Source organism: Antedon bifida, chromosome 2, assembly GCF_963402885.1.
Source record: "Antedon bifida chromosome 2, ecAntBifi1.1, whole genome shotgun sequence".
NCBI lineage: Eukaryota > Metazoa > Echinodermata > Crinoidea > Comatulida > Antedonidae > Antedon > Antedon bifida.
In genome coordinates, this window is record NC_136227.1 from 23,945,740 (window position 1) to 23,963,762 (window position 18,023).

Consider the following 18,023-nt stretch of genomic DNA (forward strand, 5'->3'; position numbering starts at 1 on the left):
TTATTTGCGCAAGATCAGATGAGCAGTTAGGCCCATGGCTTTGTTCAAACTTGCTTGGTTACCAATTTAAAACACACTTGTGGTTATTTGAAGAAAGTACAGTTTTTGATCAAAATGTGATTTCACCGTGACGTTATTACATGATTGACATTGGCCCGATTTTGGAAAGAAGTTGAGGTAGCAAAACATCTTTTTTCACTTTATTATTACTACTCTAGCTCACAATTTAGAGTGATCTGGTAAATGTGGTCTGAAACATACAAAATCTACTAAGGTATAATGCGTTATAAACAATAAACAATTCAGTTCTACAAAATTGACGTACGAAACGTGATACAATTATTATTACTACATCATTATGTATATAATTGAAAAATTAAGAAATATTAGTTAATTCCATCTCTATTGAACATTGAAGAACCATTATTGGTCTACTTATTATCTTCAAAAGAATGTTGATAGAATGATGACAAATAGTTTAGTATACGGTAATCATGGAATCGCACCTACATTTTCTAAACTGCAATATTCCAAGATTGATTTTTATTAAAAGAAAAAGCCTACTTTTGTAAACATATTCTGTATTTACGACACTACAGTAAATCTAGTATGAAAACAGGGATCCTTATAAAGAGCCCGTAATAAATAACTCGTCTACCACAATAATATTAATAATGCATCCATTCACTTAACTTCCTGATATCTATACAGACATAGAGAACTGTAAAATCTATATGATACAAGTGAAGTTTGGTTCCCACTAGAGACGCAACTAAGAACGTAACGCAACATAAAGCAAGATGGATTATTTGAAATGTCGCTTATCATTGGCCGACCCGCTTGTGTTGCGTCTCTAACACTACACTAATGGGACGCAAGCGTTTTGACCAATGACAAGCGACAGTTCGAATAATCCATCGCTTGTGATTAATCAACTCACTTACGTTGCGTCTATGTCTTTGCGTTGCGTCCTAGTGGGAACCAAGCCTAAGAGAACATCGGCCGTAACACCAATGTAAGTTTCTCAACGCGTGTTTTGAACGCGCGTCATAACCTAAGGCCTACACCACGTTACATCAAAAAGGACTGATGTTGGTCCCAACGATATAGGTGGCTGCTTATACACAAATGTAATTACGTTAGAAATACATACATAATTCATTTTTCATATTCAGTATTATATGATATGATTTACAAATATTTACAAAGGCTACCTACAGTATAATTATGAAGACAAACATCACTTTATTATCGTATTGATGATGATGTCTTAATAATATAATTAATAGTATTCGAAATATTGTTTACACTTAATATTAGATTTAACTAATTTGATTTATGTATTATATTTAATAACTTATAACAGAATTATTTACATTATTGACGGTCCAGATTTGGATTAATACATCACTAATATAACGTTAAGCTATCCTACTCAAAAGCAATATTCTAATATTCATTACAATTTACCAATATTATATATATACATTGTTTACATCTCAATTACACATACTGTGGGATGAAATTATCCTTTAAAAATGTCACACTCAAATTCAGAACTTACATAATTCCTGCCATTCCTACATCATAATTTCAGCAAAATAGGCCTACATATATACCTATGACAAACCCTGCTACTCTAAGAAACCTTTATTGTTGCTTTGTTACACAGTTTATAATCGTGTACCATTGTGAATAGTTGGACTGTACCACAATACACCATCCCGCTCGGGCATCTCCGGGTACTGCTTTGGAGTTGTAATGTTCTTCAGAAATTTCTGGAAATAAGGATCAAAATTGTAATACACACTAATCATACTGTCATTGTATGCAAGTGCATTGTGAAGATTTTGCAACTTTCTACATGTTTGAAATCTCTTCAAGTTCTGGCAAATATATTGTATATATTATATAGATTATTCATTTTTTACTATGTATGTACTTTTTAAAACATAGATGGGTTTTCTTTAAAATATTGTCAAAAATGATTTAAGAAATATGATAACAACAGTGTGTTTATATTATTTTGTTTTTACAGTAACCTGGAAGCATTGGGATTCCCAGGTAAGATCTCTGGTATTCTGTGTGCGTTATTCACCAGAAGGAAGAAAAATCATACTACTGTAATAGTAATATATAATTATGGTGAAGTAAGAACGTGACAAGGCAGAGAGCATGGCAGACAGCCATGCATCCAAGACTATGGGTGACGCCTGGTAACGCACGTACCCGATCCTGCAGCTGTCACTACATACATCTAAACTGACTATCGCACGTCATTGAGATAGAAGTATAATGTGTATTATACTTCTCTAAGTAGTGTCTGCAGATATATTGTGAAAATAATACTTCACGTTTACATACCTCCTTGATACTGCCTTTAGTTGTCACTAATTTGTAGATTGCAACGATTGGTATACATGCCATAGATGAACACGCTAAACACCAACCAATTGCCATTACCCAATCTGGATATTTGTAATCGTTTACGGTCAATGGTTCATAAGTCACGAATCCACCTATTACAATTGCCTGAGGAACAAAGGAAATGCATTATTGGCTGATGTTAGGTGATGTATCTCGCACATTACCGTTTCTGATTGGTCCGTTGGTTTACCGTAATTTATGTTCTTCTGTTTAAAATTACGAAATGATATGTATGTATGAGAGTGGTTTATCATTGTTGGTGTAAGTATGGACATAGATCCATGGTGTAAGAACCAACCCACGCAGGACAAAAGATGGAAGGCCAGCGTTTCCATGTAGATTTGCTGAAAATGATACATTCTTCCCTGAGTACAGAGAATTGAATGGATGTCTATCGTTGAAGTCAGATAACGCTGTATAGATAGATAGAAATGTAGTACAGTACAGTAAATAATAATAATAATTTTACCAGTAATATTGCTGGGCTAACCACAGTCCAACAAGTTCGCCAAAATAGCCCCGGGTGAAAACCAAGCATTTCTTTGATATCTCCACTGACACGTTCCACACCTTCAACATAATTTAGATACTGGCACTATTATTACTATTAATAATAAATATAATGTTGAACTAGAATTTAATTCGTCACTTTGACGAATTATAGGTGATCATTTTACTGAAATTATTTTTTTTTAAACATGCACGTACGTTAACATACGATCGGAAAATGTTGATGTATGCCATCCTATTATATACGCTTATAGTGCTGAGTTGTGTCTATATGCCATATGTACAGTATATACTGTATATCTATATACAGTGTAGCATAGGTGAAATTACGGGACACACATCATGTTCTAATTTTTTGGTATGATGGAATTATCAAAATAAACTTGAAGATGACAATTTCGAAAGATAATTAATTGAGCAAATAAATATAAGGATTGGAAGAGAATTTGACACGTAGAAGCGCAATGCGCGCTCTTTGAAATTTGTATAACTTCGACTAAAGAAATTTAAAAACAACGTTTTAACTTCAACTAGCCATATGATAACATCACAACATCCGTATGAATGTGAATTCAAATCTACATTTCATCAGCTTTCATAGTAAATTATAATCATCAAGGTCACATTTAATTCGGAAGAGCTGTAAGATATTCAAATGTATGGTGTAGGTGAAATTACACGACCTACGTTATTCAAGGTTTTACGCGTGATGACGTCATCAAAATGAAAATGTTGACAACTCATGAGAAAGATAATTAAATGAGCAATCATATACAAAAAATTGAGCGAAAATCGGGCGCAAAATAACCGAGATGCGCTCAGTTGAATGTGATAATCTATGACAAAAGAGAAAAAAACCTAATTTTTAAATTCAAGTGGCCATGTGACGTAATACCATTTTGTACGTCTAATGTGTATATACATTTATATCTACAACTCAATGGCTTCCCGAATAAGTTAAAAAATTTAGGGGTCATCGTCCATTCTGAAGAGTTATTTTCATTTTAAAAAAGACATATTTTTCACCATTTTCAGAACTTTTGTGAAATTAATGTGCGCATTTTGTCATTTTTAACATGCTCGTATAGCGTTATTTTAAGTCGGAACGAACTCAAATTCGGTGAATGTACTAAGGATGGTGAGTAGAATGCGATTTCTACAAAAAAATCGTATTTTTATGCTTTTTAAGAATCGCGCGCCGCGCTCAAACACGCATTTTTGCGCAGTAATTTTTTGAAACACGCAAATGGCCTAATTCATGCTCTAAATTGATTAAAACTTAATTTTGAGCTTTTTAAATTTTGAACGCGCGATTTTACGCGCATGACCCTACGTGCGCGTGCGTTTTTACTTGCTAATATTTTTACCCTTGACCTGAAGTTTACGTGTAATAAATTTCATTAATATGTGATAATGAATTATGGAGATATGATTGATAATGTGATTTCACAAAATGGCGTATAAATGACGTCACGGATGAGTGATCACGCTGAAAAGCTTATTAGGACTAAGTTAAAGTATTTGAAAGACATTGTGAAATTTTGGTAATCATTGACATTAAACTTTTTTAGATATTTGTTACACAAAATAGTGCCCAGAAACAATAATAACAATAAAGATTTGATACAATAACAATAGGTGATCATTTTATTCTAAATGATCACCTAATTAATAATTTTTTTATAGGACTTCTGTTATCATACCGTATTAATCAGCTAAAGTTATCGTCGATTGAAGAATATCAATTGGTGTGGGAGAGAGAATATTGAGGAGAATGGGTGTTAGTAATTTCAATCACTTTTCGTTCACAAACAAACCAAATACTTATACCACCTCTTTACAAAACTACTTTTAAACATAATATTCAGTATTAATATAAAAAAAAACTTTTGGATAACGTACCAGTTCCCATCAAAAGTGCCTTATCAAAGGATAGTTTTTCTTTTACATTAAAACGACACCTATTATCAAATTATGTGTAATCATCTTTTCACAGATTTTAAATTTTACTATTTCGGTACTCTGAAACTATACAAAATCTTCTCTATTGTAATTGTTTGTCCTGTTGAAACCGTGTAACCCATTTTAATAGTATCCGAGAGTATATATAAACATAGTTTGATTGTTTTCCTATAACTATTTATTCTAAAATAATATGAACATTTAAGTAATATGTTCATTTTTTGCATAGATTTTTAGATAGCCGTTAAACATTTTCTTACCGTAAAACCAGGACACAGCGATGGCCTCACAAAATACAACAAATACAATAGAATATTGAGCGGTGAATGTATCGAACAATGAAAATAGATATGTTCCACCCTATAAAATAATAGATAACGGGTTTCTTTATAATAATTTTATAAATTTTATAGTAATATATTTGTATTTATTTTATTTATATTCAAAGGAAATGTGTTTATCAGGCCAATCTTAAAGCAATTCCATTATCCTTAAGCAATAGTTCGTTAGATTTAGTCAAAATGTTTTCAGTATTAATAATTATAAGAAACAAATAACATAAAGAAGTAGTATACACCTTACCAAATGTGTTATTATGTGTGGATTTGTTTTAATAGGTATATATATATAGGCCTATAATTATTTTGTCTAAAATACGTATTCATATGGATTTGTTTCTCTTATTCCACTCAGTGCGTTAAAAAACAACCCAATAAATGGAACGCGCAAGTTATTATGGAGGCATTTGTGTAGTTTAAAAAAAACTACAGTATGTGTAGGCCTATTATTTTTTATCGGGTGTATCACAAATCGGAAACCAGAATTGATCATGAAATGAAATTTACCTGAGACATAAATGCAAGACCCACAAGAAAATATATTGTAAATAAACATGCGATGAACACCTCTCGATGCTTCTTGATTGTTTTCGGAAATTGATCCGATATTCCAGTGATGATAGCTTCAGAACCACCAAACTAATTAAATATTAAAATACAAACTCATTTATACAAAGGTCAATGATAAATCCAATGTTCCCCAAAACATAAACAAATATAAAGATTAATAAAATCAGACTATACGCTTGTATTTCTCTCAATTGGAAATAGTCATTATGGTTCAATCAATCAGTCCTATTGACTCCTTCTAAAGGCAATACTGTCGTCGTAGAACTACTTCACGATCACCAAATATTTTTTTTCAGATTCACGCTCAGCAGAGGGTTAAAATGGTACCGTATTCAATCCGAGAGACCTTACCCTAAATAGATGAGTTAACATATTCTTTCGTGGTTTGTAATATTTTGTCAAAGCAGTGGATTTTTTTTCTGATGACATTTTGACCACCAATATGATATAAAATCCACTACCCCGAATCATCTCCTGTGCCATGATAGGCTGCGCTCTTGATGTCTTCTTATAATTATAGTACAGCTACTAATTAATTAATAATAAAAACAAATCTTACTGAACTATCCAATCCTATTGTTATCAGCATAAGGAAAAACAACAACGACCAGAAACTTGCGCCTGGCATCATTGAAAGTGCCTCTGGGTATGTGATAAAAACCAATCCAGGTCCTAATTTAACGATAAATAAATAAATAAAATACGAATACATCATTATTAATTAATTTAAAGTTTGTGCAATGCAGATTACCTTGAATTGTTTACTATTATACTCCTATTGTGTATATAATAAAATTAAAACTTGATTTTATTCTGATATTTCATACCGTACTCAATAAATCCAGAGTCCACCAATGATGAGTATTAAACAAGAACCACTAAGCAGAGACCGTGGTTCACAAGTAATAAGCTAATAATGTTTATTGTGTGTTGTCAGAGATTCAAACTATGGAATTATGTTAGTATCGGCATTATAAGAACAAATTTAATTACCATCAAGACCCTTTAGTTTGTCAACTTCTGTCCCTCGTCGGAACGCCATGTGACCAAGTGTTGCAAAGACAACTAATCCAGAAATGAAACTTGTTAGGCAGTTGATTGAACTCGTGACAATCGCATCTCTACAGTGTATGAGTAAATTGAAATTAGGATGACGTTCAGTACGCGTGGACATAGTACAACTGGGCTAATTACAACACTTTCATCAGATCAATTCGTAGAAAAAGTGAATAATTTGGTTTGGCCCGAGTTCCATCCTCACAAGTGGATTATTAGTTTTTAAATTGTGGGACAATATTAAGAGTTACACAATTATTATGCTCATGTATAATCATCTTGCCGTGGATGCATATTCTGGCCTATCACGATGGAAATAGAGAATGATGCGTCTGGGTCTTTTTGATAAATCCCCTCCACGTACATTTTGTCTGGATATGCCTATAGGCCTACATGTGGTTATAACTGGAGAAAATGTCGATCACCAAGGGCTTTTGCTATTACACACAGTCGTTAAGATAAATAATAACAATTTTTCACATAATCCTATAGTATAATATAGATATAACAAAAGAGATTACGGGGATTTTAGCAGTGAAGTTGTAATTCATAATTGACTTTAAGGAGTTAAATGTTGTCTTGTGCTATCGTCAAAGCATGGACCTACGTCCATGGTCAAAGTGTAAATGAAGGTATCGTGATGATGACCTCAGTTAATTCGCGTAAATGATGTTGAATGTTTGTGTGGTTCACAGAGCTGGAAATCACAACAAAAAAACGAACCTGTAGACGTTGTCATGAAATTTGTTGTAACTAGCAAATGTGAGTAACACTCCAAACCCTGGTCCTAGCGAGAAAAATATTTGAGTTGCAGCCTCTAACCAGACCTAAAATAAAATGAATGTCACGTCCAGCTTAACATTGGTATTTATGATAAACAATTTTTTTAATGCAATAATAATCATTCATTGTGATGATTATAATCAATCTTAAACACTGTAGCCTACCCACACTGTAGGCCCATCATCATATAAATTAACAAAATGACTTCTAACGCACTGTAACATGAAATAGTTTGATTTCTCACCGTAGCGTTTGCTAATCTGTCAAATTTAGGAATAATGTAGAATTCGATTCCTTTCCAGGCACCCTCCAAAGTAACTCCACGACACAAGAGAATAAATAGCACTACATACGGGAATGTAGCTGTAAACCATACCACCTACAAAATAAATCAGTATTTGTTTAACAAAAAAATAGGTCCAAACACATTATTACTAATGGACCAATACAAGCCTGTCTAATACAGTTAGGAGACTCTTCTATAAGGCCAAGTTAGCTGTTGATTATAGACATGTAATAGAATTTTAAAAATAAATACCGTAACTAACGCCACCTATACAAAATCCAATAGCAATGATATACTACTTAATGTGTGTTATAATGATATTATACCTATACTATACAAGTTATTTTGTTTTTAAAGTACTTAATTCGGTATATACGTAATGAAGGACCAAGGTATCATTTCACAAAAAGAGCTACACAAATTAAAACTATTAAATGTTGAAGATAGAGTTGTTCAAATTAAATTACTACAGTTTATAAGATTATACTTAACTCTGCTACACCGTACTTAAATATTAACTTTAAGAACGTTTTTAGTACAATCGTAGTAGGCCTACTTTCCACCTAAAACGACACCAATTATTGACGGTACCTATGCTAATAACGGATAAATATGTTTAATTGATTGTTTGTTTGGTTGTGTACTTTTTATAAAAATTCTTATGTCAATTGTCTAGCAGTTCTTTTAAAAACGTGTCTTTGATCATGTTTTCTGCTTTTAAAGGAAGGTGTATATACCCTTTTAACATTCATTCTATATTGCTTATCTTGTTTTCATACATTTTGCTTGTAGGCCTATAATACTATTGTAATTGTTTTTGACCAAATGAATGAATTAATGTATGATGTGCAAAATATTGATTGGAATTTTGATAAATCGTGAGTTACCTTTCCGGATCCTTTTATTCCTTTCCAAAGACTGAAGTAACATATTATGTACACTAGTAGTAGGCATAAAGTTGGCCCCCAAACTATACTTCCAATGTCTTTCAGACCATCACTCATATGTAGCTCCATCACCTTACGCCTGTATTCGATGGAAAATATAAACACATATTAAATCAAAAAGCAAATTACTTTAAAATGCCAATGCTGTGAGTATCAGTAGCTGGATTTAATGGAGATACAAAAAAAGAAAGCGATAAGCTAAATCAAAACGATAAAGTAAAACAGTCAAGAAAAAATATTGCGGAGCAGAGTAATATTAACCTTACCTTTACAATGTTCTGTGTCTAAACTTTTTTAAGACAGGAAGTTATTAGTTAATAGAATGCGAGGAGATTTTATTTGGTTTAAATGAGTAGTTAACCAATAATATGATTCTCAATAGACCAAAAACAATTTTACTATTAAAAAAGTATTGTCAAAGTAGACAATTAGCCGGCAATGATGTACATTTTTTCACCATTTAATTCTTCTAAGCAAATATTATACAGTGTAGATGTTATAGTATTGAACAGAAAATCGTCACCAACAATTTTGGAGATTTTTTTTTCTAAACTAAAACTAAAGAATATTTTTAAAATACTCATCATTGCCATTTTTGTTTTGTTTTTAATTATTATTATACAATTTAAGAATGTTTATGAGTGCGATGGTACAAATAATTTCATGAGGTGAAAGATTCGCCTCGTGAAAATATAATCTCATATTTCACCGATTATAAAAACATTCATTATTTGTTTTATATAACATCTAAGTAGATTCTTGTCATTGCCATTGTTATCTTGTTGTTGTGAAGGAGAGAGAACAACAGACGGTGCTGTTATTGGATTCCATGCAGATTTGTTTTCGTACGCGAGAAGAATGAAAGAGGCACTAATACACGTTATTCGTTAAATTGTACGTACTATTGCACGCCATGTGACTCAAAATCGTTCAGTCAAATGACAGGAATGTATTTAGGTGTTTTGTCACCATTATATACTTAGGCCTATAGTTAATCGTTTTAGATTGTAATTGGCCTCTTGGATGTTACTTACTCATAATATTGTGTTGCAGCTGACTCTGACTCATTTGAGATGTTTCTACTGAATCCGTCTGGTGCATAACAGTCTTCTGTATTCCAATCATTATCACAAGAAGCCCAGGGAACACCATTCAGATTAAACGATGCGAAAAAGTAATAAAATGCATAACCAATAATAACGTTGTAGTAGAAGTCCACAAAGAAAGCAATCAGTACAACTGCCCAACCAATACCTGTAATCAATAATGATTAAAGTCCTGAATGGTGATATCAATAATACTCATACATCGAGTGGATTCTAATTAATATAGGCCTCAGTTATTCATTACGACCGTTTATGTATCCTATAGGCATACTTCATTAATACACAAAATATATTTGCATTCCAAATTACAGTACTTATAAATATTATAATAATTGAATAAATATATACTGTATCATTATAATCATTATCATTAATGTTACATCAGGTTTATAGTGTTCACGGCAATCATAATGCATAATAGTGTACCAGAACTGTGTAATCATCCGATCATTAACCTCATCATCATCATCATTGATATGTTTATGTATACAAGTCAATGATTATTTCATAATACATTAAATTCAAAATGACAAAATAAAATATGGAAATGTAATTGTTTTGCAAAAAAGCACAGCTGCGTCATCGACGGGATAAAGCCCAGCTACAATTAGCTCCTGCTTAATGTCATAGGCCTATATTTTCCTAAATAAATATACTTTTATTTGTTGTTTGTTAGAAATAAAGGATAGCAAAGAGAAAATCTCACTTACCTTTAAATAATGGGCATATTTTATCCCATGTAGTTATAGCTCCGGTTTCGTTGTATTGGCCAAGAGAAAGCTCCAAATAAAACATTGGAATTCCACAAAATATCAACATTATCAAGTAAGGAATTAAAAAAGCACCTGTAAAGAGATTAGGCCTATATTATAATTTATGTTATTTCACTGCTAGAGGTAGGTGGCAATTCAGCTTGCAGTTGTATGTGACCATCAAGAAAATCTTCCAAACCAAGTTTGTGGTTCCCTCTCACTTTTCAATGGCAAAGGCCTAACATGTAAGCAAAAAGCAACTCCCAATGATTGTTGCCGCTGTATCTAGGCCTTCAGAATCCTTGTGGAGGTTCAAATAATCCAATAAAGCCAGTTTTGTATATCTGATAGTTTTAGCAGCACCAATCCGGAAAGAGTGAAAATAATCAAGTGAAATTTCCGATTGAAATTATTTTAATAATATTAATGAACACAAATTGAGGGGGGAAATAAATCACAAAACACCAAGTCATTATTATCAATTGTAGGTTGACAGAAACAAGTATATATATATATATATATGATTTCCTCATCTTTATCGTTTCAAATTAATTAATTAAATTTCAGTATATCACCGGGCGGTTTAGAATTAATGTTCTTTGCCTGATGAGTTTATATATATAAAAGTATCTCTTCGGAGATCCCGCCTCGTGAATAAAAATACTGTAAGATGAGGGCGTATCAATTTGATCTCTGGTGCGCGTGCGTACAACTGAGGACTAGTGCTGTTCCGCCGTACCACGCCGAGAATGTTAAAGAGTCGCTATCCAATCGAGTTCGAACAATACCATGAAAGCCCCAGTGGTCTAATGGTTAGGACATCTGCATATCAAGCAGGCGGTCCGAGTTCGAGTCTCGGTTGGGGCGACTTTTTCTCATTCTCACAGATTTCCTCATCTTTATCGTTTCAAATTAATTAATTAAATTTCAGTATATCACCGGGCGGTTTAGAATTAATGTTCTTTGCCTGATGAGAGTATATATATATATATATATATATATATATATATATAAAGTGTTTATTGGGATTTTGAAAAATGACCAATATGCAGTCAGTTTACCGGATGGTAACTGAGGACTCAAAGCCACTATAGCATACTTATTATAAACAATTCTTCATTTTTCCATCACTGTAATGATTTCTATGCCGTGCACGTTTCCTTCGAAATCTTGCGCACCGCAAAACAAAATGTTCTGGATGTCAGCTTTCATTGCATAAGTTGTGTATGTTAAATTCTCTCATTACATTATGTATCATCCGTTATCTAATATCAAACGCCTTCTATACGCTAATATACGACCTTTTATCGATTAAAGCAAAACATTATTCAATCGGTATAACTTGTGCGGCGCTCAAAGTTATATAAACAAGGCCATATACATGGCTGCAGTTGCGTGCTCAAGTTAGTGTTTACCGACCAACCGACCGACATAATGAGCTGTAGAGTCGCGTTGCACGCGACTAAAAATACCACTAAGCATTTCCTAAGAGAAAGTACCTTTCGGAAAAATATCGGATGCACAACAACATTTCTTTGGAGATGATACGGGATATAAGAGAGTGAATAAACAAATCACGGGAACATCGGATACAGCTCCGACATGATCAGTGTAAATTCTTAATTATTACAAATGTATGTGAACAGAACTATATTTTTCTGTATTTGTGGATGAAGTTTGTGTAGTTACTTGTTGCACTAGATTGAATCATAAGGTTAACTTACCCCCGCCATTTTTCAAACATATGTGTGGAAACCTCCAAACATTCCCAAGATCCACACAGAAACCAATGACTGACAATAGAAAATCAATCTTCTTACTCCAGGTCTCTCTGTTTTGTCTCGAGGGAGGGGTAACTAAATGGCTGACCCCTCCATCAACCATCATTACCACAGGTTCTCCCGCTTGAATTGCTTTTCCATCCATGTTGGTATCCTCTGAAAAAAATCCATTTTGGAAGTCTAATGTCTGATGTATAATAATTTCTTTTAAGAAACACTATATTTACTGCGGGTAAAATGAATGTGGTTAAAACCGATAATAACTATTCACAACCGATTGTACAAAAAAATGCCTAATTGTGTCAGTTACGATATACTGATATACGGTACTACTCTTGTATTATTGTTGCACACTCCAATAAACTAAACTAAACAACCCATAACAAAATAACTAACGATTTCTACAAACAAACAAGCAAATAAAAAAGTTTAAGTAAAATATGCCTAATGCAATGCTGCAGACAAAAAATGGTGTCGACTTGGATCTGGAACGCGCTACCTGTCGATTTGAGAGGAGCGAATTCGGCACCTCTATTTAAACGTAAACTTAAAATGTTCATTTTAATTAATTACTAGTATTGGCGCTCTGTTCTTTTTAGGGCGCCATAGAAAAACTTTTATAGAATAGAATATAGATTAAATCAATAATGAATTGAAAAAAAGTCTTTAAAAATAAAACAATTAAAGTAAGATTATGTGATCAAAACATTGAAAAGAAATAAAAACGGTTGAAATAAAAATAAAGGTCCTGTTTGGGATAATGACATAATACATTTTTAGACATATATACCGCAAAGAGTTCAATGTAGGCCTATTTTAAGAAAGAGTTTTGTAAATAGAAGAACTCGCCAGTCAGAGTTGTGAATGATTTTTATTTAGGCCTACTGTACCCTGTACTGTTTCTACGGCACACCCGTTTAAAAGATATAGATCTTAACAATGTTAATATTTACACCTTTAATATAATGGTTTTAATAAAGAAACTTAATAGAAAAATACTGACCTACCATCAACGGTTCTAATTAACCTTATCAAAATCATAGAGTTCGCACAATGTGTCGAAGTATTAATTTCAATCTTCATATATAAATGAAGTGATTCAAACGTTTCGTAGACCACTGACGAGACACGTTTTATTTTTTTTTCTGGTCGTGTTTCTGAATTGGCGGTGTTTGAATGTTCTTCTATTTTTTTATGTTGAACTAACGTTTTGTTAGAAATTAGCAAACTATTGTATTAAATTTTATTAAATCTTAAAATGGCTGATATTTCAACAATGTGAATGAAATCCCAATAAATGATCTGGTTTCAATGTCAATGACTCATTATATTATGTCATACAATGTTTTCAGCAATACAAAATATAATAATAAGTGTAATGTAAACGAAATACTTAGTTGTTGGCTTGTCTAATCGGATATTGAATAAGCATTGACGTTCAATATAAACATGATGCTTCTATGGACATGACATGAATTAAAAAATTGCCTTTAAATGTTGACAAACTTTCAAATAATGATGCATCATCGGTGTTAGTTTCATTACATGAGTAAAATTACACCGTTAGTTGTGCATTGACTAATCGTTTGTGAAATTTCCGACGCCTGACCGAGTTTATATAGAAATACCATCCTTAAAAACGTATGATTTTATTAATTCAAATTTTATACACATAACTACCTGTGTTTTCTCCTCATATTAAACACATTATATCATATTTTTCATTTTTACTTTATTGGACCAAGAAATCAAAATATAGGCTCTTTAAATGTGATTTACGTTTTGTCTTATCTTTTAATCCAAACAGTTTATTTTATATTTCACGGTACGTTTTACTATTGATTATTTAACCGTTTGTTGTAGTTTTTTCTGAGTTTCGGATGTAGACGATTATGAATATTATTGGCGTCTAACATTGAAGATAATTTTCATTTATTTGTTAGATAATCTCTGAATTGAACTGTATGCTGGTTCGTGTATTTCATTAACTGTGACATTTTGTTAGGTACTTTACTCGAGGCATTAAGTAATAATAAAGATTTAGCAATTTATCAATATACAAAAGCTTGAAACGTATACTATTGATTATAAACATGTTTTCATTTTTGCAATTTGTTTTTATTGTCTCCTATATTTATCAAATTATACATGATAACGATAAAATAAAAAATTATTTTGTTTGCTTTCTAAAGGATTTCACTCTACTGTAGTTATACATTTTATTGAAATTCAATTTTTTAAACGAAAACTGTAAACTAACAATAATTTGCAAATTTGCATTGTATAGGCCTAATAGGCCTACCAGTATATTTGAACATATATTCTTCTTATTTTTCAATTACAACCTGAGTTGTCTTATTTTAAAAGGTAAGGTAATAAGGTATATAATAATATAAACTAATATAAAAGCTATAATAAAGTATGCCTACACTATCAAGATATTTAAAAAAAAAATGTTTGATGTGCCCAGATATGATAGTGATATGATGTAATCGTTTCCATGGCCACATCACATTTTTTGTCACAAAAAATTGATAGTGTAGACAGAGCTTCAGGTAATATTCTATGGATCTAGGCCTATGCAATTAATGTTATAGGCCTATAATGTAGATCACAGTAATTTAACCAACACGCTAAGCGATTCAATACTGTACACTTAATAAACCACTGACTTACCTGCAGATTAGGCGAATAGTGGATTTTAAAAAAGGAACATTCTTAAAAAATGTTGAAAACAAAATTCAACAGAACTTATAGAAATAAAATCGAAATACGGCCATTTACACATAAACTAATTTGAATCTTTGAATAGATGGTAATAGGCTTCAAATTAGAATAGTTGAATGCCGTGGAATGTTACATAACATTTTAAAGAAAGAAATGGAAAAACTAGAAAATAATAGGTTACGAATAATACGACCTTAACGTTTTTTTAATGGTCATTTTATTTCTTTCATTTCTCTATAGTAAATTACTTATGCACATAAACAAATTAATATTCAATATAGACAATCTTATAATACAGTGATGGAGAATGTAAGGTTTTGAAATGATACTCAATTGTAAAGATATGCTAATTGGGGAAAAAGACTATTCAATTAAAACACTTCTGAATAAATTGAATTTATATTGCTTTATCCAACTATATCATCATGATACTTAAATATATATAATACAAAGTTAGCCTGTCCTTCAAGATCTTTTGAACCTCAATATCAGAAGGACAAGTTCGAGATTAATTTCCAGTAAACATCATGCTCCAAACAATTTTCAAAACGTCGAGTTAGCCTACCTTGTCTGATCTGACAACCGATTTAGGCATTGATTCCCACAATGCAAAAATGACATTTCTGAAACGCCAATTTCAAAAACTGAATGTTTTAACATTTTTGCAGTTTTGATCAAGTTAATCACGAAAAGAAGACGAAAAATGGTGATTTCATTTATAAAAAGACCAAATCTTATCGGTGAAATTCAAACAAAACCCATGAGCTGCCAGCGAATTTGAAATGTGTTTTACATGGTTAGTCTATGATTTGAATTATGTAAATATCCAATGTGAATAATGGGTAAATATGAATTAAAATTTGATTAAATTTTGTACAAATACACAAATTCAAATATCACTGCAATGTTTTGTTATTAGGCCTATAATTATTGTGACAATTATTATTTTTCAGAAACCAACAGTACAGTTTTGCATCATCAATAATAAAACTTATCTCTCTGATAGAAGTAAATCTAATAAAATCAGAAATTCAAAAATAAGGTACACGAGAGTATCATGAGACAGTTTGAGTTAACGTTATTGTTATTATGCTACGTTATGATAGTTTGTTGTTAAATTATTATCAATTTGTATTCAACATTTGTTTTGTGCAGCCTAAGTGTACTAATTCCGACACAGGACTGCGCTTTTAAAAATCATTCCCATGGCATACTGACGGCTTTGATGTTTGTCGACATGAGTTCTAAAAAGCAAACATTCCGTTAAAATGTTTACTTAGACGTCTCTTTGTTGATATATACAAAGAGCGGTTTATTTTGGGTAGCATTTAGACAAAAGACAATTAATTTAAATTGTGGCAGAACAACAATGTTGAACAACGGATACATTTTATTTTTAAAGTATTTTTTCTTAACTAAGAAATTCACATTCTTTTCAGCACTACTTATTCGATAGAACCCATTCCAAATTATATTTATTATTAATTTTCACGGTAGCCCATTAATATATTTAACATTTAGTCATACCATTTTTAATAATGTATCTAGATATAGATTCCTAACCATTTATTGGATAATTATATTGCTTGAATGGAACTCCGTCAGGGACAAATAATGTGAATTTTTAGGCCTACGTTATTGTTTCATAGCTGCAGTAATTACCATTTAGGCTATGCCGAATAGAAAGATTTTAAAATATAAACGTAATTTTCTGAAATATTAATGATCATCGGGATAAGCATTGTAATAATGAAGTTTAATTATAATACCTTTTAGGCCTAAAATTAAGATAAAAACTTACCTTCGAAACTCCTTCAATGAATAATTATATCAAAGTAGACAAATTCTGATGAAAACCAATGTTGAATAATATAATACTACTTGACATGGGATACAAGGCTGGACCACGAAGGTATTGGCATGCACTCACCATGAGAAAAAATATGCTGTTACCGTTTTCAAATCAGGCTACAATCAACAAGTGGCTCTTTACGTTAGATTTCAATTGCAGTGGAGAACGTCATAAACCTATTAAGTTGCACGGCCACGATGTATTCTTCGGAAGAGTTTCGATCGACAACTCATGTATGCATTTTTATTAACTCGTGATCACACGATATTAAGCTATAGGACTTATTGCTATACAGTTTAATAAGTTGCCGCCTCTCCACGCTTCGTCGTATTGTCTCAGGAAACGAGCAATTGTAATATAACCAACCAACCGCGGCGATTAGAAATGTTCAATTTCAGATTTAAAGCCGGGTTTTATATACCGTGTTTAATTTTCTGGGGAAAAAATAGTTATAGGCATACAATAAATGCATTTGTGATATACAGGTACACCTTAACTAGTGTAATGGTACGTTCGGTCAACAGTTAATTAAATATAGCAAATTTAATTACATTAACGTAAACACTTGGCATGTGCTGCAGCAAATTAAAGCATGGTATACAACTGTCACGTGTTGACACATGTTTAGCTTATATTTGTATTGTTTTTTTTTTTTAATTTTTTATATATATAATTACGATGACCCAGTAAAGATTGATGATAATGATTAAAAAAGGTAATGAATAATTATACCTACCTACATTAATAATAATAGATCATTAAAGATGACATTTCGAAGTCACAGTGATTACCGACCTACTAATTAGTGATGATAATGACGAGGATTATGATGAATATTTTCCCATTAATTAGCGATGATTTGTGTGTTAAAGAAGATGATACAAACAGTGTTGATGTTTACGATGTAATTGGTATTTTGTCATGTC

General features: G+C 31.8%; 1 protein-coding gene across 1 annotated transcript; it reads right to left on the bottom strand.

Annotated features, from left to right (window-relative positions):
• Nucleotides 1–972: 972 nt before the first annotated feature.
• Nucleotides 973–17,171, bottom strand: LOC144836037 (sodium-dependent dopamine transporter-like). The gene is made up of 14 exons (XM_078691209.1): nucleotides 17,047–17,171; nucleotides 12,462–12,674; nucleotides 10,696–10,830; nucleotides 9,914–10,133; nucleotides 8,820–8,958; nucleotides 7,891–8,025; nucleotides 7,587–7,690; nucleotides 6,801–6,928; nucleotides 6,367–6,479; nucleotides 5,745–5,876; nucleotides 5,160–5,259; nucleotides 2,897–2,997; nucleotides 2,365–2,532; nucleotides 973–1,778 (listed from the first exon to the last, which is right to left on the bottom strand). Exons 2-14 carry the CDS (start codon nucleotides 12,661–12,663, stop codon nucleotides 1,674–1,676), a joined length of 1,782 nt encoding a protein of 593 aa, XP_078547335.1. The 5' UTR covers nucleotides 12,664–12,674; nucleotides 17,047–17,171; the 3' UTR covers nucleotides 973–1,673.
• Nucleotides 17,172–18,023: the final 852 nt, after the last annotated feature.

What these genes read in the sequence shown, in the direction of transcription:
- LOC144836037 (XM_078691209.1), bottom strand. Translation starts at nt 12,663, where the DNA reads ATGGATGGAAAAGCAATTCAAGCGGGAGAACCTGTGGTAATGATGGTT. An exon ending in CAAACTAAAGGGTCTTGATG is followed by an intron (nt 6,480 to 6,800) that starts GTAATTAAATTT and finishes TCGTTAAATTAG; the next exon opens with GACCTGGATTGGTTTTTATC. An exon ending in CTAAAGGCAGTATCAAGGAG is followed by an intron (nt 1,779 to 2,364) that starts GTATGTAAACGT and finishes CCTTATTTCCAG; the next exon opens with AAATTTCTGAAGAACATTAC.